The sequence below is a fragment of the Apium graveolens genome, chromosome 1 (assembly GCF_009905375.1).
Source record: "Apium graveolens cultivar Ventura chromosome 1, ASM990537v1, whole genome shotgun sequence".
Lineage (NCBI taxonomy): Eukaryota > Viridiplantae > Streptophyta > Magnoliopsida > Apiales > Apiaceae > Apium > Apium graveolens.
In genome coordinates this window covers 203,038,886-203,064,765 of record NC_133647.1, presented here as the reverse complement: position 1 = coordinate 203,064,765, position 25,880 = coordinate 203,038,886, and the positions used below count along the sequence as shown (strand labels likewise).

Below are 25,880 nucleotides of genomic sequence, written 5' to 3'. Positions count from 1 at the left end.
CAAGGATCAAACCATACTAAATTAGAGTGAAAGCCTTATACTTTGTTTATCTTAGAGGCGTGGGAGAAAGTGAAAAGCTTAGTTGATGCTTGTGATGGGGATCTCTAGGTGCAGGAATTTTTTGAAGGATTTGGGAGTAACAGATTTTGTGCAAATCGACATCAAGAGAGCTGATGAGACCGATAGATGAATAAGAGCCTGTTTGGAATAATTCAAATAAAAGTTACTTGTGCCCTGCCCTTGTTTCATCATATGAACTTCAAATTTATACTGCTAGTCTACTTCAAATGAAAAATTAACCTCCTAAATCTACATATATTAGGTAGTCCTTTACCGTGAAATAATTAGTTACCTATACATGAGTAGCACTTCAAAATAAAGCATGTACTCCATTTCATCTAGCCAGAAGATTGAATTTAAAATGGCCAAGTTGAAAATTCCCGAGACAAAAATAGGCTCAATGGCGCCACCATTCCATTAATAGACCATGGAACAGCTTAGAGTGTTTTAGCTCCTTCGTAGTCTCGGAAACCATGTGCAATTAGTACAATTAGAGACATTCTGAAACCAAGTGTCTCGGTGAAGCCATTGCAGAAGCTTTGAGCCTCAGTCTAATCAAATCGCAAAAATGATCTTTTTATCACATTAAAGCTTTAGTGTAGTGATGCACATTCTGATCGTGTACTTCCTGCTTTACAAAACACTCTCAAGTAAGTCAATAATATCTTACTAAATTTGTTGTTAATGTTAGAGGAGATATATTAGTGTAGATCAACAAGATTTGAACTTGTGGTTCTGCAAATAAGTATCAGGCCAAGACTGCATACAGAACCTGTAGTTTAGCACTGAGTATGAAATTTTGATGTGTAGTCCTTAAATATATATTTTGAAGTTAGAAGAATAATATAATGTTAATGTTATGCAGGAACCTTGGGAAGTTGGGATGGAGTATGATGAAAGATGACGTTCTTACGAATTTTTAAGAGAAGTCAATGGTTCGACTCCTGTCTTATTTACCATTAATTACTCCCTCTGTTTGTTGACAGTTTAATTTTTTTGAACCAAATTATTCAGAGTTTTAGAAAAATGATAATAGTGCATGGTTAATATATTCCAACCTTCCAAATTCATGAAAAATGAAGGCATGTATGACAATTGACAATATAAGATACAATCCTATAAATTGCATTTCTGAATCTAGTTGAGCAAAGAACTGAAGATGTAATAATAATCCCACATCGCTAAGTTAAAAGAAGTGAGAGAGCAAGTGGGGTTTAAGAGGAGCGAGTTGGGCTTTGAACAAAACATGATCCTTCAGGCAGTAAATGGGATATGATGAGTGGTCAAAATATTGCATTTTAATTTGCATTATGGGTGTTTAGCCCAAAGCCTGTTACGACAATATAGGCACTCTCCTCTTCAACCAATCTGATCCCTGCCCCATCTTTAATCCAAGTATTAATTTTCAGTTTTATCATAATCATTTTGGTTTTTTGGTTCTTGCAACTTTGAGAAGTTATTCAATTTTATTTTTAATCATTTTTGTTTCTTGGAATTAGATCATTTCTTTTAATAGCTCGAACATGCCTGTTTCTATTTTTCTAGTAAAAGTATATTGCAACTAAAATAATGAACAATCTTTTGAAGACACTCTCCCGACTCCTCCCAAAATTTAGGATTATGGACAAATTGAGTTATTTTAATGACTGTGAAATCATGATTTTACAGCTCTTTAATATTAAAAAAATTATAAAAATGTCACTCTTACATAATTTTAATTAAAAATAAGTATAAATAGTTACTAGAAATCGAATACCTTACCCTCTACTTATAAATTTTATGTCACTACCATATTTCCTACATAACTTTTTGAGTTCATTTTAAAATTCTTATCAGATAAGTCTCATTCTTTCGTTTTATCAAAATCTTTTTTTACATATTTAATTTTTGAGTAAATAAAATATTAATTTATATTATTTATTGATGTGACTCTGTCTTTTTAATATAGCTATTGTAGTTTTATTATGAAATTTCAAAAATTCCATCACTTTGATATTTAAGCAAAAAAATATACGCGTATACGTGTGTGTCTATATATATGTACATCATATATATATGTGTGTTATTTATATGTATATTTATGTAGAGGAATATTTTATGGAGACCACTTTTTCATCGGAGACCTTAGAGACCACATATGTTCTGCAATCAAAACACTATAAAATATATTATTTTGTGAAGTATGTTTTATGAGTATTACTAATTCATTAAAATTATTGAAGATCGTTTAAGTTTAATAAGTAGAATGTGTATGTTCTGCAAGCTGAACAAATGTTCTGCAAACTTAACCTGTTTTGCAGAATAAAATATTTTTGTAATGTTTTACATGCAATATATATAATATTCAAATTTTGAATAAAATAAGGATGTTTGTAGAGCATGATTCGCAAAATAATATGTTTTGCAATATTTTTATGCAATATTTAACTTACAGAATATAAGTGGTCTCTAAGGTCTTCAAAAAAAGTGATCTCCATAGAAATTAACCATATTTATGTATATCTATTATTTTGTTAATTGTTTTGATTTATATTTTTATAATATTAAATATTTTGTTATAATTTATTTTGATTTATTATCTAAAAAACATAAAACTGTTTAGTTAAGTTTGACTTAATGAGTTTATGGAGTCAAAAGTATTCAATTTAATCCGGGAGCACTGAAAATTAATACTCGTATAAAAAATCAAATATATCAAAAAGTTAATTAGTATAAATATGTATAATATAAAATTACATTTACGTGTAAAGATGAATCCAACCGAAACAATATATGTTACTCTTATTCTTATAATTATTGTATACATCTCCTGAATAACCGAAAAAATGTTTATTATAATTTACTAGGAGGTGAAAATTATTTATTTGTATGAAATCAAGCATATAGCTTACAGTGAGTAAATTGTGTAAAACTAATACGAGTAAATTGAAGGAGATTTATCTTTTTTTTTTCAAATGAGAGTCGACCGCCATACATTCTTCTAACCCTAGCCGCCATACATTCTTTTTCACCATTTCCACCCATCTCCTCCCTTTGGTTACTTTTTCTTCAATAAAATCGAGATTTGTTCCACAAAACTTGAAAAATCCATTACAGTTCTTCACTTTAGTTTTCAGATCTACTAAGGTAAGAGCTTGGATTTTATAATAAAATTCAGTTTTTGGATTCAAAATCTCTGATCTAACAACATATTACAATTTAGTGTTATTTCGAGATTTTTGAATTATGAGTTTTTTTCGTATTAATGTGTTTAAATTATTATTTGTGTGTTTGATTGTCTCGCTTTATGCGATGTGTCTCGCTTTGTGCGACGTGGTGATTGTGTTGAAAATGAATTTGACGGTGTATTGGGAGATTTGGATATCTCGCATCAACAACACTCTCGTCAGATCTATAACTTGTGTCCGACAGATAGATAGCTGAGGTGCGCTTGAAACGGTGGTGAAAATCACATGTGCTCACCTTTCACTAGGGGTGTGCATTCGGTTCGATTAACTGAAAACCGAACCGAATAACCGAAATAATTTCGGTTCGGTTAACCAAATAAGAAATTTCGGTTTGATTTTCGGTAGTGAAAATTCCGAATTTCGGTTTTTCGGTTTTTCGGTTTTTAACCGCGGTTAACCGAAAAACCGAAATATATAACCGAATTTACAAAATATTTATATAAAAATTAATAATATTAAGTTGTACTAATACTTAATTGAAATGTTAATATTAACAAACCCACACACAAACAGACCCTCCAATTCAATTGCTTTCGCCTCTCTCCATCAATTTAGAGAGCTAATCCACTCAATTGAGGAGCAAGAAGAAGGCCCAACTTTATAGAGGTAAATCTACTAGACTCTACTCAATTTAATTGGAAAGACAGTACAGTACAGTGAAGTGTGAAGAGCAGCAGAGAGGGGATTATATGACTGTTAGCACTAGCAGAGAAGTATATTCTATATAATTTTCATCGCATACTTTGCAATTTTTATGAAAGCTTATGATGCGTCTTCTACTTTTGGTTTCTGATTTGGTGACTGTGTTTTTAACTATTAATAAACTTAAATTTTAAGAATGTTTTTCTGTATGTTCTGCAGTTTCTCTATAATTTCGGTTTTAAAATTCGATTTTCGGTAATAACCGGAAATTTAATTCCGGTTCGGTTACAAAACCGAATATATTTCGGTTTGGTTTTCGGTAGCAATTTTTTTCACAATTCGGTTTCGGTTAACCGAAAAAAAATTCGGTTCGGTTCGGTTTTAACCGAATGCACACCCCTACCTTTCACAACAAATATTTGTTCATGACATGAGGCCCGAGTCCTATGAACATTGCACTATGAATGAAATTAATGTCAGAGTCAATTGTGAAGCTACTGTTTTCGGGGGAGATGCATGCTGAATTGCATGGGAAACCATTATTTTTATTTTTAATTTTCAGAATATTTGTGTTCAGTTTGTTAAGCAATCCGGAAACAAAACAACTAGTTATTTATCTCTATTTGTTTTTCAACCTGTTTGAATGATCAGTTGAGGGTTTGTCCCAATTGAGTCTCTTTCAAGTTATTAATGAAATCTGTTTTAAATTTGGCAAAAAAAGTTTTTTACCATTTATTCATTTTTAGACTTTTTAAAGTTTAAACCGAGTCGGGTCGAGTTTAACCCGAGGTAGACTTAAAAGCGGGTTTTATTCGAACAAATGAAAAATCAGTTCGTGAATAAGTTTGAATATGTGTACTCGGTCGATATCTTGGTTAAAACGATCGAGTTTTAAAATAATGATTTGGATTAGTCGGGCAATGATATGGAGAAATAAAAAATTAAAATTTGATGTAATATAAATAATGTATTAAATGTGGTGCATTGCATTATTTGTTATAAGTATATTTCTAAAATAAGAAAATTATTGCTAAAAAAATTATTAAATTATAAAATAATTTACACACTCATTTTAGCCAATTTAATTTTATTATGAAATTTTTGTGAGTGTACTTCATTTGTTATTATGTCTTAAGAGAACATGTCATTTTATATTAATTTTAATATTTCTTACACTCTTATTAATTTACTCATCGTGTGTGTATATATAATAGGATTTAAAATATTATCATATTTTAAAAATAATCTATAATTGTGCTGATCAATTTTTTTACAATAAAATATAACAAATATTTTTAATTTATCATTTCTTTATATTATAAATCAATTTTAATATGATTTGATGTTAAAAAGTGAGATATTATTATGTTTTTATATAATACGAACTAGTAGATTGTTTATATCAAAAAAAAATTAATAAAACACAAAATTATTATTTTTAATTATTTCCCGAATTCTCGCGCGAATTCCCTTTTGGGGCAGGATCAAAGAATTTTTGTTAGGAGTTCGGGGTGAATTTGTGGATCAGGGACGGGGATGACACTTTCTGACTCCGAAGTGACTCGATGTATATTCATATAAACAAACTTCAAATATTTTTGTTTTAATAATATAATTTTAATTTTTTTTTGTAATCAGGGTTATATATTTTACGATAAATATCTAATCTCAAACTTTTCGGGATAAGTGAGAATCGAACTCTACGACAAAAAGTAAGTAAGCTCCCACCACTTAAATTGTCTAGTCTGACTTTAACGGTATATATGAAAAAAAAGAAGTAAGACAATTCAATAATAAACTTTATGTCATCATATTTTCATTTATTTAAATTTTACGAGATTTAATCAAATTTATAAAATTTATTGTCATTATTTAATAATTGTTATACTAATATAAAATAAAATAATAATAAATATTTTCAGTATTTAAAAATCATTTCTATATAGGTGCAAGTTAGTTCGAGATAATATTTCGATATATACAAACCCGTGCCTCGCACGGACTTTTACGCTAGTAAATAACTTAAATCCCGTGGGATTATGTTAATATTTAAACAATTTTTTTTTACCCAATCATATATATATATATAATAATTATAGATTTATAATAAAAAATAAAAGAACTAGAAGGGAAGTGTGATTGTAATTTAGTAGAATAAGTTTTTTTAGCATGTGAATAATACTCCCTCTGTCCCATTAAATTATCTACATCACTTTTTAGCACGCTTTTCAATGCTCATTTAAAGTTTAACTTCATTAAATTTTTTTACTTTTTTTTTCTGTATAAAAATTTTATGTTTAAATTTTTATTAAAAAACTTAAAAAAAATAATATGAAATTATATTTTATAGAAGTCTCAAAATACGTGCAAATATTAAACGTATCGAAATCAATGAGATGGAGGGAGTACTATTTATTTTTAATAACAAAAATAAGAGGATAACCGTTAAAAGAAATATTATAGTATAGATATAGATATGTGATCAATTTTATTAAATTATTTTTTAAAAAAATTGTATAACAAGATACGAGTTTAGAGGTGTGAGTTTGAGTTTAGAATAATTTATATTTTTATAGAATCCTTGCATTTATAATAGATAAAACTTATAAGTGAAAAAATATCATTAAAATATTTTTTTTAATATGTTTATTTTTGTAGTTGTATCAAAAAATGCCGCTTCGAAAATTCGTGTTCCCTAATTTTAACAAGGACTTGGATAGCATAGTGTCGGTTCGATTTTTCCCTCTGTTTCTGTCATTATTACCCAACTAGAAGAAAGCGGTGTTAATGGTATTGATGAAAATTTATTGTCTAGGCGGGCAGGCTCTGATATGTTGTTAAGGAATTAGTTACTCTAAAGTTTCAAAGCTCAGAAACTATATCAAGTAACCAGTTACTCTAAAAGTTCAAGGCATAGGAGAATGGACATTTCTCAAATCTTATATTCTAACGTTCCCCTTTACTCGAGAGCCCATTAATGGGTCGAAGAGTGGATCACAGTCGCTCATCTTTGGAGTATTAATTTATCATTCGTATCATGATAAATTGTGAGAATATTGAGGGTGGTAGTGATCAAATCTGAGTTCTCGACCGTCTGAGCTCCGATACCATGTCAAAAAACCGGTTACTATAAAACCACAAAGTGTTAGGAATTGGCTTACCACGATCGTATCTCATTTCTTAACACATAGCATATCCAGATTATTCAAACTTAACAGTCAATAATTTTTCAAAATGAGTAGCAAAAGAATTCCAGAATGTGAGCTAAGTTCAAACAATGCAACTACTATTCCACTGCTAGGATTTGGAACTGCTGTGTACCCTTTGGTTGATTCAGATACAATGAAAGAGTCCATTTACAATGCTATCAAAGTTGGTTACAGACATTTTGATACTGCAGCATTGTACAACTCTGAGAAAGATCTCGGTGAAGCAGTTGCTGAGGCTGTTAAATGTGGTATCATTAAGTCTCGTGATGAGCTGTTTATTACGTCGAAGCTCTGGTGTTCTGATGCACACCCGGATCGTGTGCTGCCTGCTTTGCAAAATACTCTTAGGTAACATTTTGTTCTCGTAAAACTCGCGAGTTGCAGAAATAGACTTGAGTTCAGATTTTAAACGAAAATATTTGTAATGACATTTGTGAGAATTGTTAGAATATTAATATAAGATTCTAGTAACGGCCAACACCTTTAGGTTTTAGAGTGACATGTTTCTTAACAAGAATCATTGATTTGTACGGTTTTAATTTAGATTCTTGAGGTTTTAGAGTGACAGATCCTTAACAAGAATCATTGATTTGTACCGTCTTAATTTATATGCAAATTAGTAAAACTAAATAAGGTTCAAGTAGAAATCAAAATTAATCGGAAACAAGTGATCTACCATTAGGCTGAGCATATAAAAAATAAGTTAAACAGCTGTGAAAAGCGTCGTATGTTTGGCTATTGTAATCAGGCAGTATCTACTAGAAAATTGCTACATTTAGCTAAAATGTACACTGCATTATATAGTAATCTCAGGTTTGTTGAACTTGTTAATCTGTCTAATGCTTAGGAACCTTGGAATGGAGTATCTTGATCTCTACCTCATTCATTATCCGGCAAGCATTAAGCCTGGAAGTATCTCATTGTCTTTTCCCAAGGAGGACGTACTTCCCCTGGATTATAAGCATGTTTGGGAAGCCATGGAAGAGTGTCAGATACGCAGTCTCACGAAAGCTATAGGAGTCAGCAATTTCTCCTGCAAAAAGCTTGAAGTCATACTATCCTTAGCAAAGATACCTCCAGCTGTAAATCAAGTACGTTTAATCTTTGGTGCATTTCTTTTAGTATGCTGCTTATGCTCAAGATGTCACTCATTTAACTCCTTGAGTTATGTTTTTGAAACCAGCCTGATTCCATGTGCTTATCAAAGTTTCGAGAATTATTGATGTTTAGTAAACATGTTCGATTTTACTAGGTGGAGATGAACCCATTGTGGCAGCAGAAGAAGCTAAGGGAGTTCTGCAAGGAAAAGAACATACATGTGACAGCATACTCCCCTCTGGGCGCCAAAGGCACATTCTGGGGAACGAATAAAGTCATGGACTCTGCGGTGCTTCAAGAAATTGCTATAGCCAAGGGAAAAAGTCTTCCCCAGGTACATCATTTGATTGTCCATATACCTGATCTCCCTGCATCTATATTGATCTATGCAATATAAGTGGCTGCAGATATAAATACTCACAAATACAAATTGCAGCAACAAGAAGCTGCATAAACATTCATTAAGACCGCGTAATTGAGTATATAGTGTACATACCTAATTAAGGTGCTGATAGGCTCAATACTTGATTAGGCACTCAGAGGTAGGTCAATATAGATTAGAAGCTGCTGGACATAGTCACTTATGTATACCCTTTTGTAAATCAGTTGACATTAACCACACAAAAAATATTTTCCGTTAGTAGTCAAGAGCTATGCTAGACAGGCTCTCATTTCACCTCGATGCCCATGTCGTACACTCACACTCATGACTCATGTATACCTATATGAAGGATGTTACATATATGTACTTCAGTTTATACCTGATTTATTATTGACCTTGCTTATTATTTCTTAAGATTTGCTTGAGATGGGCTTATGAGCAAGAAGTAAGTGTCCTTGTGAAGAGCTTTAATAACAAGAGGATGAAAGAAAATATGGACATATTCGAATGGAAGCTTAGTCCAGAGGAACTTGAAAGAATCAATCAACTTCCTCAGGAGCAGGGGAACCCTGCACTCTTCTTCACCTCAGACGAAGGACCATTTAAATCTGTTAACGACTTTTGGGATGAAAACAACTAGAGTGATATATCAGGGCAACTCTGTCAGTACTTCATTTTCCTGTGTAACAATGGACATCACATCTTCCTATGTTGTTAAGTCAATATTTTGCTGAATAAACGAACTTACTTTAGAAAAAGTATAACTACCTAATGAGAATATGCGGAAACCATACTATAAAAATATGACAGAGTTGGACGAAGCTAGGTAAACGGAGCATTCTTGTTTAGGGTACAGCTATCCCCACAACTAAAAACTTAAGATTTGGCTAGAGGTTCAGTTGCATTGCTCACTTCCAATTCGACTACCTCCAGCTACTTAGATGTTTTTAAACATCTTCCTAAAAAAATAGGGAGAAGCATGATTTACGTGACCTGAATTTCCTTCTTCTGCACTTGTGTACTTCATCTTTCAACTTAGTACTTACAATACTTAAATGTAAGGGATCAGAACTCCCAGGATTGAACTCTCAGGGAATTTAGATACTCAGAAAGAAGGAGAATTTGTGTACAAGAAGAAAGCAAGTAGCCAGGCATACCTTTTGTTTCATTATTAAAATCTTGACATAAAATGAATTTGGGTATTAAATAGGCATATTCCACTTCTAGAGAAATAAGTCATATTCCTTGTGTAACCAAGCATACCTTAAAATCTGTATACCTCATATACTTCACTCCCATTTCACCAAGTTCTGCGACAAGCTCAGGGAGAAGGAATCAAAAGCAGATATATGGATGAGAACATGGGTCACTCGTTCTCCATCCTGGTCTGTATTTGATTGGTGGCTCTCTGCAGACCGGTACTGCAAACACCTTGTGCAGATTATTTGCATTAAAACTGGATTATTTTTGGTACTTAAATGTTATATGGTTTTGTAGAGAAAAGGACTATTTGTTTGCATTCTGCAAATGAACGAGTCTTATTTTTAAATGAATTGGGTGATATGTCAGATGTGACTTAAATTCTTCAGAAGCTCATCAATAGTAGGACAAAAATTTGAGGAAGAATACAACGTTAATGACCGATAAACCATACGAGTAACTTAAATCAACAGATGGCATTACAACCGAAGCATGGATACGAAAGCAGACGAAGTGCAGGGGTTTAAAGTTTGAGAATTGCAAGTTTAGGTTCTAAAATATGAGGTACACAAAATGCAAGGACTGCAAAATTTAGCAACACATAATACAATTTACAAAAAAACAGATTACACAACAAGCTCTGATGAAGAAACTGAAGTATTCACTGTCAGGACTTTAAAATTAATTACTGAAAGTGGCATCAATCACTGTCAGAGCTCCAAATTGTATTAGTAAAAGCATGTAGATAGTATTTGTTTAATTATGGGATTTTAACTTCGTTGCAGGCCGTAGTCAGCAAGCTGAAAAAGTCCGCTTTGAAATCCTTATCTCCCGTTCGAAGTTAATAAGGACTTGCATATTCAGATTAGGATTAGACTTGAAGTTCAAGTATGAAGAACAGCAAAATTCCAGAATCCAAGCTAGGCTCCAATATTGCAACTACTATTCCATTGCTAGGATTTGGAACTGCTGTGTACCCTCCGGTTGCTTCAGATACAATGAAAAAGTCCATTTTCAATGCTATCAAAGTTGGTTACAGACATTTTGATACTGCGGCAATGTACAACTCTGAGAAAGATCTCGGTGAAGCAGTTGCTGAAGCTGTAAAATGTGGTATCATTAAGTCTCGTGACGAGCTGTTTATTACGTCCAAGCTCTGGTGTTCTGATGCACATCCTGATCGTGTGCTGCCCGCGTTGCAAAATACTCTTAGGTAACGGTTTAGTTTTTGTAATTTAGCTGTTTATTACTTCAAATGCGAGAGAGAATGTCACTCAAATGCGTATATTATGTTCTCTGATCATTAGCATTACACTGATTCAAATGACAGGATGCAAAAGTTGTACAGAAACTTCTGCAAAGAAAAAGCCGTATTTTAATTGCAACAATACTTGAATTGCTGTCATATTACTTGTAGCAAAATTTGATTCCTTGAGCTAGTAAGTAATACACATGTGTAACTGATTAAGCCGGCATAATTAGACTTGCATCAAGAAGTAACTACCATCCGGTATTAAGGCAAATAGTTCAAAGAAATTAAAACTTTTAGCTTGGACTGAAAAACAAAGTACTATTCTATCAATGCTTTTGTGATTCAAGAGATCAGCATGTTGTTGAGAGGGAACCAAGTGCTTAGTTCAATTCAACATATTTAATTTCTAGTGTGTACTTCAACTTCTTCCTACTTTATGATTAAGAAAGAGGCCCTAGAGGATAACGTCAATTTTCCAGTACTACTAAACTGATCTTAATTGTAAGATATTGCTCAGGTGCAGCAATAACATCTGCAGCATAGTTTGTGCCTCGTCAACATATGTACGAGCAACATATGATGACTTGGACCTGGTAAAAAAAAATGATGAGTTGACATAATGAATGGAAACATGTGATCTACCATGAGGCCGAGTATCCCCTTGAATTTGGCTCTAGTTCCCTATGTATTTATTTAGTTTTCCTTCTTAAATCTGGAATTAGTATCTACTAGAAAACTGCTACATTTAGACAAAATGTGCATTGTATTAATCTGATCTCACTTTTGTCAAACTCGTTAAAATGTCTAATGCTTAGGAACCTTGCGTTTGAGTATCTTGATCTCTACCTCATTCACTATCCAGTGAGCATCAAGGCGGGGAGTCCTTCATATCCTTTTCCAGAGGAAGATATACTTCCCATGGATTATAAGCATGTTTGGGAAGCCATGGAGGGGTGTCAGGTACGCGGTCTCACAAAAAATATAGGAGTCAGCAATTTTTCCTGCAAGAAGCTTGAACTGGTACTTTCCTTAGCAAAGATACCTCCATCAGTGAATCAAGTGAGTATTTCTGATGATGCACTTAATATACAGTATGCTGTTCAGGCTAGCTATATTGGAAACGCAACTATTTAAATAACGAGTGATGTACACATCTGAAACACATTGATTTACATATCTAAGTTCATGTGATAGTCACAGGTTCTTAGATTTAATTCATAACACTTCCTATGATCATGATGTCACTCATTTTGCTCCTCTAGTTTTGTTTGAAACTAGCCTGATTTCTTTTTCTTATCTTAATTTTAAGAATTAGTTGTTTACTATTAATGTTAATTTCACTAGGTGGAGATGAACCCTTTGTGGCAACAAAAGGACCTAAGGGAGTTCTGCAAGGAAAAGAACATACATGTGACAGCATATTCGCCTCTTGGTGCCAAAGGAACGATGTGGGGAACTAATAAAGTCATGGACTCGGAGATGCTCCAAGAAATTGCTATAGCCAAGGGAAAGAGTGTTCCCCAGGTACAGTATTTCCTGTCCATCAACACGATCTCATTCCATCTATATCGTTTTATCTATATATATGAGGCCATGGATACAAAGACTAAACGTCAAGAACAAACTTCAGCAACAAGCAGAAATCCATAAAAATCGTGTAATTGTGTAAATAAAGTGAGCATGCCTTACTGATATAATGATAAATAGATAGCTGTTTGATTAGGTAGTTCGAGTGTGAAGCTTCTTAAAAAAGTTCATGATAATTGATACTATATTATCACCATTTGTAAATCAGTTTGACAATGTCTTTCTATGATTAAAAAAAATTCACATGCACACACAAAATTTATCTCTGATTTATTATGACATTTTGCTTATTATTTCTGAAGATCTGCTTAAGATGGGCTTATGAGCAAGGAGTAAGTGTCCTTGTGAAGAGCTTTAATAAGGAGAGGATGATGGAAAATATGAATATATTTGACTGGGAGCTTAGTTCCGAAGAACTTGAAAAAATCAATCAAATTCCTCAGGAGAAAGGGAACCCTGCACGCTTCTTTATCTCGGACAAAGGACCCTTCAAATCTGCAGATGACCTCTGGGATGAAAGTATCAACTAGAGTAAATGTCATGAACACCAAATTTTTATCAGTAATACATTATCCTGCGTGTGACAGTTTCATATTTTGTAATATCTTCCTATATGTTGTTAAGTGGATGCTATTTGTTTTACAAATATTGAACTTATGTAAAACACAAGTACAGCTACCTAAAGAGAATATACTGAGTTCTGTACTAGTAAATTCCTAACAAACTTGATGCTAAGCATGGGAATGATTCTTGTCTTTGTCAACTGTTCGCGCAAGTAAATCAAATCTCATAAAAAAAAAGCTTTATTTAGGTGCTGATTGCTCTGGGAGCCAATCTTTGCTAGCTGCTCATTTGTGTTTGATCATTTCAAGCTACAAAATTTCAGGATTCATGGCCTTGTCAGCTGTCAGTGAGGGCTCAAGACTCTGATACACGCACCTGTATCATCAGTTTACGAGTTTCTACCTTATAACATCTCTAAAAATATTGTTTTCATGTCCTAATTTAATAATCTGCAGAAGTAAGTCATTACATTTCTATTAGATGCCACATCAACCTCAATCAATTTAATGAACATTTGAATACAATGTGACAGCGTAAAGAATAATTAACATGGATACTTCAGTTCGAGATTAAGGCATAGTTTTTTTTGTTGCCATACTTTTGGATCTTACCATGGAGAATATCATCAAGAGATTAATTTTACTGTTTCCAGATTCCAGACCATATTCTAACCTAATAAAACTACAAAATTAACATGCAGCCCTGACTTATGAGCCAAGTCAAAAACAGGGCGTCGCTCCAATGAGCAGCTGCTGCTAGAATCAGTCATTTTATATATAGAAAAACTGCTCCCATCAATCTATTTATAGAGTAGATCAGCAATTATGGACAGTATCTTTGGCTTCCTGTACAGCTTGATCAAAATGCCGTTTGCATAAACTCTGCAACACGAGAGACGAGTGCCTGCGTTGGATATCTTTGATGAAGAGGTATAGTTATATGATAGATAGTTATATAGATGCTAAAGATTCACAATCTAAGTTAGCTGTAGGACTATTTCAGCTAACACACATCTTGGTCACTCATGAAAAGTACAAAGAACAATTTGTGTTTGTCTTGTTGTGCTTTCTTTTGCTAAAATGTTAACATTTTTCAATTTTTTTCACTACAGACAGAAGGTGATCAAGCTTCACGAATGTATCATCTTTACTTCAAATATTAATACAAAATCTATTACAACATGCCCTCCCGGACCCTAGGTATGTTTGGTTTGATTTAGTTGTAACGTAATCACGTAACATAAGAGATGATAACTTAAGAAGTGTTTCGGTTAAAGTTAGTATTGAATCTTTTTCTTCTATAATGCAAAAGGGTGCGTTTGGGAAGACGATCAATCCATTGTTTCATTGAGCTCCCAATTTGCCTCAATGTGGTAATTGATGATTGCAAGAAGAGCAATCCCCCATTATTACATTGAGAGAAATTGAGGAGCTTGACGAGCTGTAATGGACTTGTATTAAGCTCCCACCCGACAAAATTAATAAGGTAGACAAAAATTTGTCAAATTGATATTTTCCATTTTTCACAAGCTCTAGCTTAGGCAGCTTTAAAATTTAAAATTATCTTACATTGTTGTACAATATTAAGGGTGATTTCCCTCCAACATATTAAATTACTGGGTAAGAAATTTGCGGGAGGTTAAATATATAAGATTCGCTAAATAATTTGATCGATAAAGTTTAATATATAAGGTTCAAATAATGTTTTGTTTGGTAAAGTTGGTGGTTGGTTTGTTAAAAGATGAAATATGGGATGATATTGTAATTTTAAGTTAAATGCAAATGCCACTTTCATTTCCTTACATTTTTTATGGTTTTTTGGCTGGGAATTTAAAGTTAGTAATTTTTGATGAGGCAAACAGTTTGAAAGAGTAATCTATAAATTCACAGCTATTTAGTTTACCTTATGCTAATCTGACAGGGTTTGGGCTTATTTGAAAAAATCAACCTTTCTTTTCTAATTTTTAATTTTAGGAATCATATCTTTGTTTTTTACAACATACAGCTATTCCTAAATAGATTTGTTTTTGATCACGATATGATGGTAACATAGGTCACACCCTAGTTGAATTCAACTAATTAAAAAATAATAAAGCGTTTCTAAATAATTCTGGACTATGATAGAATACAAACATTATTTTTTTTATTTGATTGCAAAATTTTTCATTTAATACTTGTCCTAGAAAAGTTATAATAGTACAGCGACAAAAGACAGAGGCCCAAACACTCAATGGCTTGAAAAAAAGAAAATAGGCCCATTAGATAACATCACATTTACGCTTTGTGGATTATGGACAAAGCCCAAAAGGATAAATGATATTTACTAAATTAAGCTTTTCGTTTGCTAGGAAATAGGATCACATTTTTTTCCTGAAAACACAATTGCAAAGGAGAATTGAAGTTTTTCTCAAAGAGCACTTGGTAAATTTATTTGCAGGTTAGATTTATATATATCATACGAAAACTTATTTTTTAAGTAGTGATTCATATCACTTTCAAAATACGCATGAGCTATTAATACGATGATAATTAACTACTGTGTAGTATGGTTGAATATAATTTATTAAAACTAGTTTACTAGCCTCTCTTTGCATCAGTCTTCTAAAATAATTTTTTTCATCTTTTTTTTTTGTTTTGTATTTCTTATCTAATCTTGATCATTTGGGAATTAAGAATAATAAATAAATACAATAAATTAAAAAGTTTGAAAAATTATTTTTTCTTTAAACATTTTTATTCCAATGAGGCTCTCTCTTATTATTCATAAATTATCATAATATTATATTATGTATTAGTCAATAATTAATGTAATATTTTTTCTATTTAAAAATATAAACTTTTTAGAAAATTACAAAAAAATAGATTGAAACAATTTGAGAGCCGACAGCTCATCGCCCTCGTCTTCTCCTTTACACTAGGGACTTTTTGCCCGCGCTACGCGCGCTCCAAATTTCTTCAATTTTGATTTTTTTTCACGAAGTTTGTAATTTTTATAATATAAACGGTTATCTTCTAGTTTTATTTAATTTATTTATTACAGTTATTTAGTTTCCGTTTATTTTGAAATATAAAATTAATATTATAGTTTAACGTTAAATATCAGTATTTTAATTTAGTTTTCTTTCCCTCACATTTTAACCAATTAAAAGTCTCTTAACTCATATTTTAACATTTCTCTTTTACGTTTTTAGTAGTCAATATTTTAATAATTTGTATAACAAAATTGAGTAAATATTTTTTTTAATTAAATACTTTTTAAAAAAATACAGTAAATATTACATAACATAAATAGTACACCATGAGGATTCTTTAAAGTATGAGAATATTTTTATCAATCTTGTTCCTACTTAAACTTTGCATTAGATTGGTACACAGTATGTGAATAGATTTGGCATATAGTTGATTTTTATTACTGTCTAAACATTACTAATCAGATATTTCAATTTTGTATAGCATTATAGAATGGTGTCTACTTCAATAATGAAAGTTGACAGTGGATTATATTTGTATATTGAGATTAAAAAAATCTATTAAAGTTAATTATCCATCTACTTATTAAAAAGTTTGTTTACACATAGACTTAATAGTATACTGATAGCAACCATGAAGACTAACCTGTAAAAGTGACACATCTTGATATAACAAAGCAACATGACCTCAGTTATATCTCCAGAAATGAGACAAAAATTAAATAGTTCAAATTACTTGTTACAGTTATGTTCTGGAATTCGGATTCACTTAGCTGTAGATTTATGTTACCAAACAGTTTGCAACAACTATCATTCTGAGGAGCTTATTCCTCATAATAAGAAATTAGTCACATACATGAAACTATTATAAATGTAGGTGGGTATAGTAGTGATATTTTAAATTTTAAGTGCGAGGAATATCTTCAATTAATTGAGGCAGAATTAGGATTCTATAATCTGCTACATAGAAAATTATAGTTAAAAAGGAAAAATGAGTTCATTATAACCATGTGAAATATAACAACTTTTAGCTCAATATAACACATCAACATGACTTCAGTTATATCTCCAGAAATATGAGACAAAAATTAAATAGTTCAAATTACCTATTAGAGTTATGTTCTGAATATCTGATTCACTTAACAGGAGATTAACATTTCCAGAAATTTTACGCCTTGAGTAGAGAACATCATCTGCCATTGTTTTCCAATGTTGTTGCCATAGTTTCAAAGGATCTGCCACCTGATTATTAGATAATATGAATACAAACAATTATCTCAGCTGAAAGGGCATAGCATGATTGGAATTCTCGGTCATGGCGACATCCCATTGTTTGTCATTCTTTAATAGGCCAAGAGCATCACATGCCTCTTTGTATGTATTATACACAATGCCATTAACAGTTCTGAGGTTTTTGAAAGATGTTGCTCCTTTAATGTGCATCAAAATCATACGTAGATAAAATATTTCTCAAGAAAATGCTTGAACATCAGATAAACGCCCAAAAACTGTACCACGTTCACGAATCTTCCACCTGTTTTGATCATGTTTCCAAGTAAAATTCTGAGGAAACTGATGATATGTAAACTGTCTTGCCTCTGGTATGTTTTTATTTGCCTGAAACCATCCTTCCAATTTGCTAAATCTCTTTTTAGCCTTCTCCGCAACATCTTGAAGATTTTCATGTTGCTTAAAAGACACACTCTTTTCTCCTTCCAAATGCACTGGCAAACGCTCAACAGTAGGAAAATAATGATGTATGTCAAATCCTAAAAGACGCCAGGCAGCTTCCGAAGCACATATGTAACGACCATCAAGGAAGTTTTTTATTACATCATTTGACTTTGGTTTTGAAGATGAAGTGCTTGCTTCATTTCCTTGTTGTTTTTTCCTCAGAATCATGGTAGCCGTATCGTGACCTTTCAAGCAGTATTTAAATAAATACTTCAAAGATCGCGAACTGTTACAAACCTCCAAATTAACATGACAGTGGAAACGGACTAATAAATCCCTATTATAAGGAACCACGTATTGGTTATCAACTTCCACTCCTTTCTTTGTCACAGTCAATCCTGTGCGTAGTCTACGATATACAGGAAAGCCACAATCGTCAAAAAATGTGTGAGCATTAAACCTGGATAAGGAAAAAAAGGATGGTTATTATATTGCTACATTTATGTTGTTAAATCTTGGTATAAAAAATACAGGCTTATTAAACATATACCAATGCAGATGCCAATATGAAAAAATCAACACCTTTTAGGAAAATGACGACCACAATTCCCCTTAACCATGCAAGGAGAGTAGGAGTAATCTTTTCCACATGGCCCATGAATCATGTGACTGTTGACAACATTAAAACCAATAGGATCATGATTTTTATCCGGTATTTCAGCCGAGATTAACTGATTAATATCATCAACATTTTGTGAGCGATCTCTCGGGTGCAACCATATTAACATGTGATAGTGAGGAAGACCGCACTTTTGAAATTCAATTACATGCATTACTACAAAAGAAAGAAACAGTGATATATTTATTTACGACTTTAAAAGGTATAAACAATATGTAATAAACTAAGATTTTATAATTGTAAGGAAGAAACTAAATCATAAGAGTGCATTACTACCTCCTATGCATTTCCCAAAATAATTCTTGTGTTTGATAAGGTCCAACAACTGGTCAAGTTTTAACTTGAAAACTCTTGCTGTCACATCAGGTTTGTCAGCAACATCTACTCCAGGGAAAAATTTCATTATACTCTTAATCTTAGGCCATTGTGCATTACACATCATTGTCAAAAATAGGGATGGATGACCGATGGTACGACAAATAGCTAATGAATCTTTGAAGTATTAATTCATATATCTTTGCGAACCAGTGTGAGTTGCAGGAAGGATGACATTCTTGCCTTTTGTAGATGGATTTGTATCAACTTTTGATACCAAATCACGAATAGATTTATAAAGATCAGACCTTATTATATTCTGATGAGCTCGAATCCAGTCCAGTCTATATTGCTCAACTGCTGCAAAGGCATCTACCACAAATTGTTGCCATAAACGACCGCCAAGATGAAGATTCATGCCTGTTATAGTAAATATAAAGTTAGCACTAAAGATATAATTCTGAGCACAACCCTAATATATTATACATCAGAATACAGTGGTTAAAAGTACCTTCTTCTAGGCGTATCATTAACTTATAAGCAAAATATTCTCGCATTGTGATAGTAGTTTTGTGCTGAGTCTCATCTGGATGTAGATCACTTACATTCTCATCCGGCACTTTAGGCTTCTTGTTGTGAAGGGGGATATCTATATGAAAACCATCATCACCATAAGGAAAAAGTAATGGATATTGAAGCTGTATAAAGTGCTTTCAGGTTACATATATTCTTTTCAGATACATCTGATTTGTTTGAACGACAATATCTCTGAATGGGCAAGTATCATCGTTATCTCCAACTACCAAGGCTGCCACCTCATTTGAAGGTCCAACCTGGTTTTTCCTGCCAGAGGATGACTTAGATGAAACCAAAAGCAAACTAAAGTCGTATGTTTCACCAAGATTAATACGATCACGCGCATAACGAAAACCTTCTGCCAATTGATTATTTTCGTCAAAGATCTTTAACAACCCTTCTACAATATCTAGATCAAGCACTTCCGAGCCAGGTACTACATTCATGCGATTTTCTATTTCATTTTCAGTGTCATACACATACAGTTGGCAGAATTTTGCTGGTTGACCATCCTTGTGTTTGAGGCATCCAATTAGATGATAGTTTTGGCCATTAAGTTTAAAACAGTAAGGCCCTCCTCCCTTGTTAATTTTGCGATCTATTTTGCCACAAATTGAGGTGAACTGAAATAGGGAATTATATGTTCTTATGTTGAGCCTGTAGTGATCAAATTTTTCACCTCCAGATAGCAAAGAAGCAAGGAAGGGAGGAGGACATTTTTCAGCAGGAAGCTTAACTCGACCATCTTTGCAACACATTGTAAAAGTTGGTGTGCTATTCTTCGATGATTTATTGTTCCGTTCTTCATTCCACATTCGTGCGTTACACTTCTGACATACCTTAGATGGAGGCCCGAGGTCCATGTATCCCGTCCATAAATCTGACAATAAAAATTAATATAATGATAAAAATGTCATAGTTTCATAAATTATGTTTCCTTTGTGACGTAGTTAAAATATTTATGCTACTTGGGAAATATTAATTATTGTCTTCTTCATCATCGAATAAGTACTCACCTCTATGAGCTGTACTATGATAATATTAAAGAAATAGATTAATGGTCATCTAAATAGGATAATCATTGAGGTTTGATTGTAATGAGTGGTTATCAGTTTGAACATACCTTCAGCGTCTGAGTCATCTGCATTATCATCTGAAAAAAATAATATATAGAAATATAATTTTTTCTGGTAAATAAAAAATGGCTTATTGTCTAAAAAACTGACTGAAATCTGTCTTAATATATTTTACCAGAAATATATTGCTCATAGTCCGGCATGTGTTCGATTTGTATCTCAGCAGCGTCGTTGAATGCTTCAAACAAATTCCTTTTACCAGACGCAGAAGAACCGTCATTTGCTCTAGGCGTTCTTATTGAATCATTGTTATCTGAAATTGATATTAGAGAATGTTATTCTAATTTAAATCATAAACATGTACGAAACTATATAGGCTCACAAAGACGGGGACATACCGTGTGAAGCTGGAAACCAAACTGAGTATAAATAATAGAAAACATCAGTTCAAGGTTGCAATACTTTTTAATATTGTGTGATGTTGACAAGTGAGTATGTCGGAATACCTGGCCTTTTGACACCAATTTGCTCAGGCTCTGGAATATGAACTGTTACACGTCTCTTACGCTGATTTTTTTAGCTTGTGAAGGAGTTTCCAGCACGCGATGATCAAGTTGAGCCTGATTTATGTTCAAATTTGGCTTCTGATGCATTTGTAAACATGTGTCTGTGAACACATTTTAACAAATCAGTATCTCCCTGTAAACATGTGTCTGTGAACAAATTTTAACAAACCAGTATCTCCCTGTAATAATATGAATTAGTATCTCATTGAACTTTAATTTATTTTAAAAATATTTTAAATCATATAATTTCATTTATATATTTTGTTATTAATTTATAATTAATTCAATTTAGATAAGTGTTGATATTTTGTTTATATTTCATTTTGTATCGTTCACTTTTTCAGTCAATAAATATTATTTACACAGTTTTTTCAGTTTATAAATATTATTTCAGTTTTTTTCAGTTAATCAATATTTGTTCACATATATGTTTTTCTACATATATTGCTTAAACATGTGAACTCGAAATCAATTTTTGTCAATTACTCCTTTAACTGTATTTCTGTATATAAATTTCAAATATAAAAAATTAGTTCAATATTACTCGGCGTCGCCTTACGGCGACCCCTCGCAATTTAAAATTTGAAAAATTAAAAAAATGTAAATACTTAATATGAGTTATTTTAAAACCGTTGAATTGAAAACTGCAATGTTACATTTCTATATATATTGCTTAAACATATGAATTTGAAATTAATTTGTGTCAATTACTCTCTAACTGTATTTCTATATATATAACTTAAATATAAAAAAATTAGTTCTATATTACTCGGCATCGCCTTACGACGATACCTCGTAGTTTAAAATTTGGAAAATTAAAAAATGAAAGTACTCAATATAAGTTATTTTAAATCATTTGAATTGAAAACTACAATGTTACATTTCTACATATATTGCTTACACATGTGAATTTGAAATCAATTTTTGTCAATTACTCTCTAACTGTATTACTATATATATAACTTAAATATAAAAAAATAGTGCAATATTACTCGGCGTCGCCTTACGGCGACACCTCGCAGTTTAAAATTTTGAAAATTAAAAGATATAAATACTAATATAAGTTATTTTAAAACTGTTGAATTGAAAATCATAATGTTTTACCTGAATACATATACAAAACATATAAATTAATGCATTAAAACAAAAGTCAGTATTCTGCTTAAGGAAATTTTTTATTCAAAAGTATTTTAATATTATTGCGACGTCTCGTCGTTTAAATATTATACAATTAAAATATTTTTTTTATCAGCACAGATCCATACCAATGCTCTATAATTTGCAAAATGATTCTCCAGTTTTCTAAAAGATTTGTTGGAAGTCTCTTGAATAGTAGATGTCATGGAAATCACAAATTGATTCCAAATAGCTAATGGCAAGATTGCAAGCATATGTGTGTTCTGCAAATGTTTTTTAAAAAAAGTTAACTAAAAACATAGATATGAAACAATATACTATTCGTATTCACATCCTGATTCTAATCCTAATGCTGAAGTTGCCACAATATTCTATGTGAATTGTAATCATGGAGAATATAATTGAGAGTTAAGATTGTAATCACATCCTCATTCTAATCCTGATACTGACAAACCCTGATTCATATCTTGTTGCATAAGAAATCAGGAGTTCTCAGCATCAAGATTAGAATCAGGATGTTAATATGTAGAGTATGCTCCAATAGATGTGAGAAATGGGATTGTTCGCTCGAACCTTCAATGTCCAAGCTACTTGAGTAACATCCAGAGCGGACAAATGCTGATGGTCGTTCATATCTGAATGCAGGAAGAGGAGAAGCTTAATAAATTACTATGGAACTTCAATGTATATTTAAGAAAATAAAAAAATGTGTACCTCTATTACCTTCTTTTGATGTTTGAGTATAGGTTGAGAGCCCAGCCATGTGAATATATAGTACGGTTAAACGAAATTGATTATGGTAGAGTTGCATAATCTTTTTAACTTTTAAACAGATATGCACTATTTTCATTGATTAATTGATTAAGAATTTGTGTAGCCATAATATTCTCAGTGAATTGTAATAATGGAGAATCTAATTGATAGTTAAGATTGTAATCACATGATGATTCTAATCCCGATGCTAACAAACCCTGATTCATATCCTGATATTGATTCATATCCTGATGAAGGAGAAATCCAGGAACATATCATGATCTTGATCATATCTTGTTGCAGAAGAAATCAGGATTTCTCATCATCGGGATTAAAATTAGGATGTTAATACACAAAATATGCGCCAAGAGATGTGAACAATGGTTCGAATGCAACTGATATAATTAAATCACACCTTACAGTCCAACAGAATAAGATTATGCCCTATTGCCTCCCCATGGTTATTCCTTGATATCCACATTCTTGTCACTCGAACCTTCAATTTCCAAGCTACTTGAGTAGCATCCAAAGCGGAAAAATGCTGATGGTCGTTCATATCTGAATGCAAGAAGAGGAGAAACTTAATAAATTAATATAAAACTTCAATTTATATTTGTGAAAATCAAGAATGTGTATCTCTATTATGTTCTTCTGATTTTGAGTATAGGTTGAGAGCCCAAGCATGTGAATATATAGTGCAGTTAAATGAAGTTGATTATGGTAGAGTTGCATAATATTTTCAACTTTTAAACATATATGCACTATTTTCATTGATTAATTGACTGAGAGTTTGTGCAGTGTATCCACAATATTCTCTGTCAGTTGTAATCACAAAGAATATGATTGAGAGTTTAGAAAACTTGTTTCATGAATATTGTGTCTAACACGGTAAGAAATGTAACAATATAACCGGTCACGCGTAACTTGCATTTGAGAGTAATGAAAGTGATATAGGGATAAAAATGCGCACATCGATAGCATAATCACCCGGATAGAAAGCATATTCATTAGTTCCCCTTAAAAAAATTAAATTCTGGAATATTTATAAGATATGTTGTATTTAAACTTGCCACTAATAATGTCAAAATAAAAAGAAATAGAAGAATAAGTAATAAAAAAATAATGTAGTATGTGTATCAGTGATACCACATTTTTGTACTCCTCTATGTTTGAGCAGCGTGTGATGATTATCAAGTTGTTTTGATAACCATTTTCTTGTTGTGAGTCAAAATCCCCTTCAACATGCTTAAAACCGATATCATGTTTAAACTTTTCACATAAATCTAAGATTACCCGTGCATGGAACATCATACACAAAATAATATTGACGAAATTGCAACAATAACTAAATATCTACATAAACAGATGCAGTATATGCACTTGTTTTAGATATTAACCTTCTAACCTACTTTAGTTAGATTATAAAGGGAGTTGAGAGCTCTAACAAAAAATATGACGTTATCAAATTCTAATCAGGTTTGAAAACGACACATATGACAGAGAAGTAATATAAGGATGGTTGAAATACCCGTCAACACAAATTTTGATTCTTCAACATTTTAATATTACTGATAGTCACCTTAAAGTGACACTTTCAATTTTAAACATAATAAAATGAATTCTTCAAAAAAAAAAGATAATAAAAATTAAAATATTCAAAATAATAGCTAAATTTTGATATAAAATTTAGTTCAATATTACCCGCCATCACGTTAGGCGACACCTCACACTTTAAACTTTGAAAAAATATAAATGCTCTATATAAGTTATTTTAAAATATGTTAATTGACAACTTATACTTGTTGTATACAATTTACAAAAGCAAACATTAGTTCATATAAACTAAATTTATTATTTATATACTATGATACTATTTAACCTGATTTTTTCAATAAAATGTATAAATTTGTACTAAATTTATTATTTATATACTATGCAATTTTTGTAAGTTCTTTTTTTACAAAGTCAATTAATATATTAAAATAGAACACAACAAGCCTCATAGTTCAAAACTCACGAAGAAGACACTAATACAATTGTTAAACATATCAATTAGTTCAACATTACTCGGTGTCCCACACCTAACACTTTAAACTTTGAAATAAGTTATTTTAAAATATGTTAATTGAAAATCACTATGTTATATTTGATGTATACAATTTGTATACAATTTGCAAAAGTAAAATATTAGCGCATTAAAATTATTTTACAACGAAAACTTTTTACTAATAATTTATTTTAATATTACCGATATCCACCTTAAACTGACACTTCCAATTTTAAACATTATAAAATTAATTTTTCAAAAAAAAAGATAATAAAATTAAAATATTTTAAATTATAAAAATTACATTAATTGTCAAAAGGTAAATATATAAAAATAAAATTTTTATAGTTATATTCAAAATAGCATACAATTTAGTTCAATATCACCCGGCCTCACACTTTAAACTTTGACAAAATAAATATATATACTTTACATAAGTTATTTTAAAATAAGTTATTTGATAACTATTATATTATATATGATGTATATAATTTACAAAAAATATATATTAGTGCATTAAAATTATTTTGCAAAAAAAACTTTTTGTTAAAAAATTATTTTAATATTACTGATAGCCACCTTAAACTCACACCTCCAATTTTAAACATTATAAAATTAATTATTCAAAAAAAATCAAAATATTTATTTTCTCACCACAAATTGATGTAAAAAAATTTAAAATTATATAAATTACATTAATTGTCAAAAGGTAAATATATACTATAGACAAATGAAAAGTATATCAAAATAGCTGAATTTTGATATACAATTTAGTTCAATATTACTCGCCATGGCAACACCTCACACTTTAAATTTTGAAAAAAAAATATATAAATACTTTACATAAGTTATTTTAAAATATGTTAAT

At 31.3% G+C, this 25,880-nt stretch overlaps 3 protein-coding genes and 1 non-coding gene across 4 annotated transcripts; 3 read left to right on the top strand and 1 right to left on the bottom strand.

Annotated features, from left to right (window-relative positions):
- The first annotated feature begins 1,327 nt into the window (after positions 1-1,327).
- Positions 1,328-1,436, top strand: LOC141680671 (small nucleolar RNA Z279/snoR105/snoR108). The gene has a single exon (XR_012558384.1). It is a non-coding gene; the product is annotated as a small nucleolar RNA Z279/snoR105/snoR108 (small nucleolar RNA).
- Positions 1,437-7,076: 5,640 nt separating this feature from the next.
- LOC141679072 (non-functional NADPH-dependent codeinone reductase 2-like) lies at positions 7,077-9,382 on the top strand. The gene is made up of 4 exons (XM_074485558.1): positions 7,077-7,486; positions 7,986-8,229; positions 8,391-8,570; positions 9,034-9,382. The coding sequence occupies exons 1-4, from the start codon at positions 7,164-7,166 to the stop codon at positions 9,256-9,258; spliced, it is 972 nt and encodes a 323-aa protein (XP_074341659.1). The 5' UTR covers positions 7,077-7,163; the 3' UTR covers positions 9,259-9,382.
- A 139-nt stretch (positions 9,383-9,521) lies between these two features.
- Positions 9,522-13,387, top strand: LOC141679064 ((1S)-1,7-diacetoxy-luvungin A aldo-keto reductase-like). The gene is made up of 4 exons (XM_074485548.1): positions 9,522-11,031; positions 11,886-12,129; positions 12,415-12,594; positions 12,960-13,387. The coding sequence occupies exons 1-4, from the start codon at positions 10,709-10,711 to the stop codon at positions 13,185-13,187; spliced, it is 975 nt and encodes a 324-aa protein (XP_074341649.1). The 5' UTR covers positions 9,522-10,708; the 3' UTR covers positions 13,188-13,387.
- Positions 13,388-17,659: 4,272 nt separating this feature from the next.
- Positions 17,660-22,975, bottom strand: LOC141717819 (uncharacterized). The gene is made up of 13 exons (XM_074520027.1): positions 22,936-22,975; positions 22,786-22,847; positions 22,341-22,475; positions 21,016-21,076; positions 20,908-20,928; positions 20,685-20,822; positions 20,557-20,586; positions 19,661-20,313; positions 19,369-19,555; positions 19,068-19,277; positions 18,819-18,923; positions 18,446-18,698; positions 17,660-18,323 (listed from the first exon to the last, which is right to left on the bottom strand). The coding sequence occupies exons 1-13, from the start codon at positions 22,973-22,975 to the stop codon at positions 17,660-17,662; spliced, it is 2,559 nt and encodes an 852-aa protein (XP_074376128.1).
- Between the last annotated feature and the right edge of the window lie 2,905 nt (positions 22,976-25,880).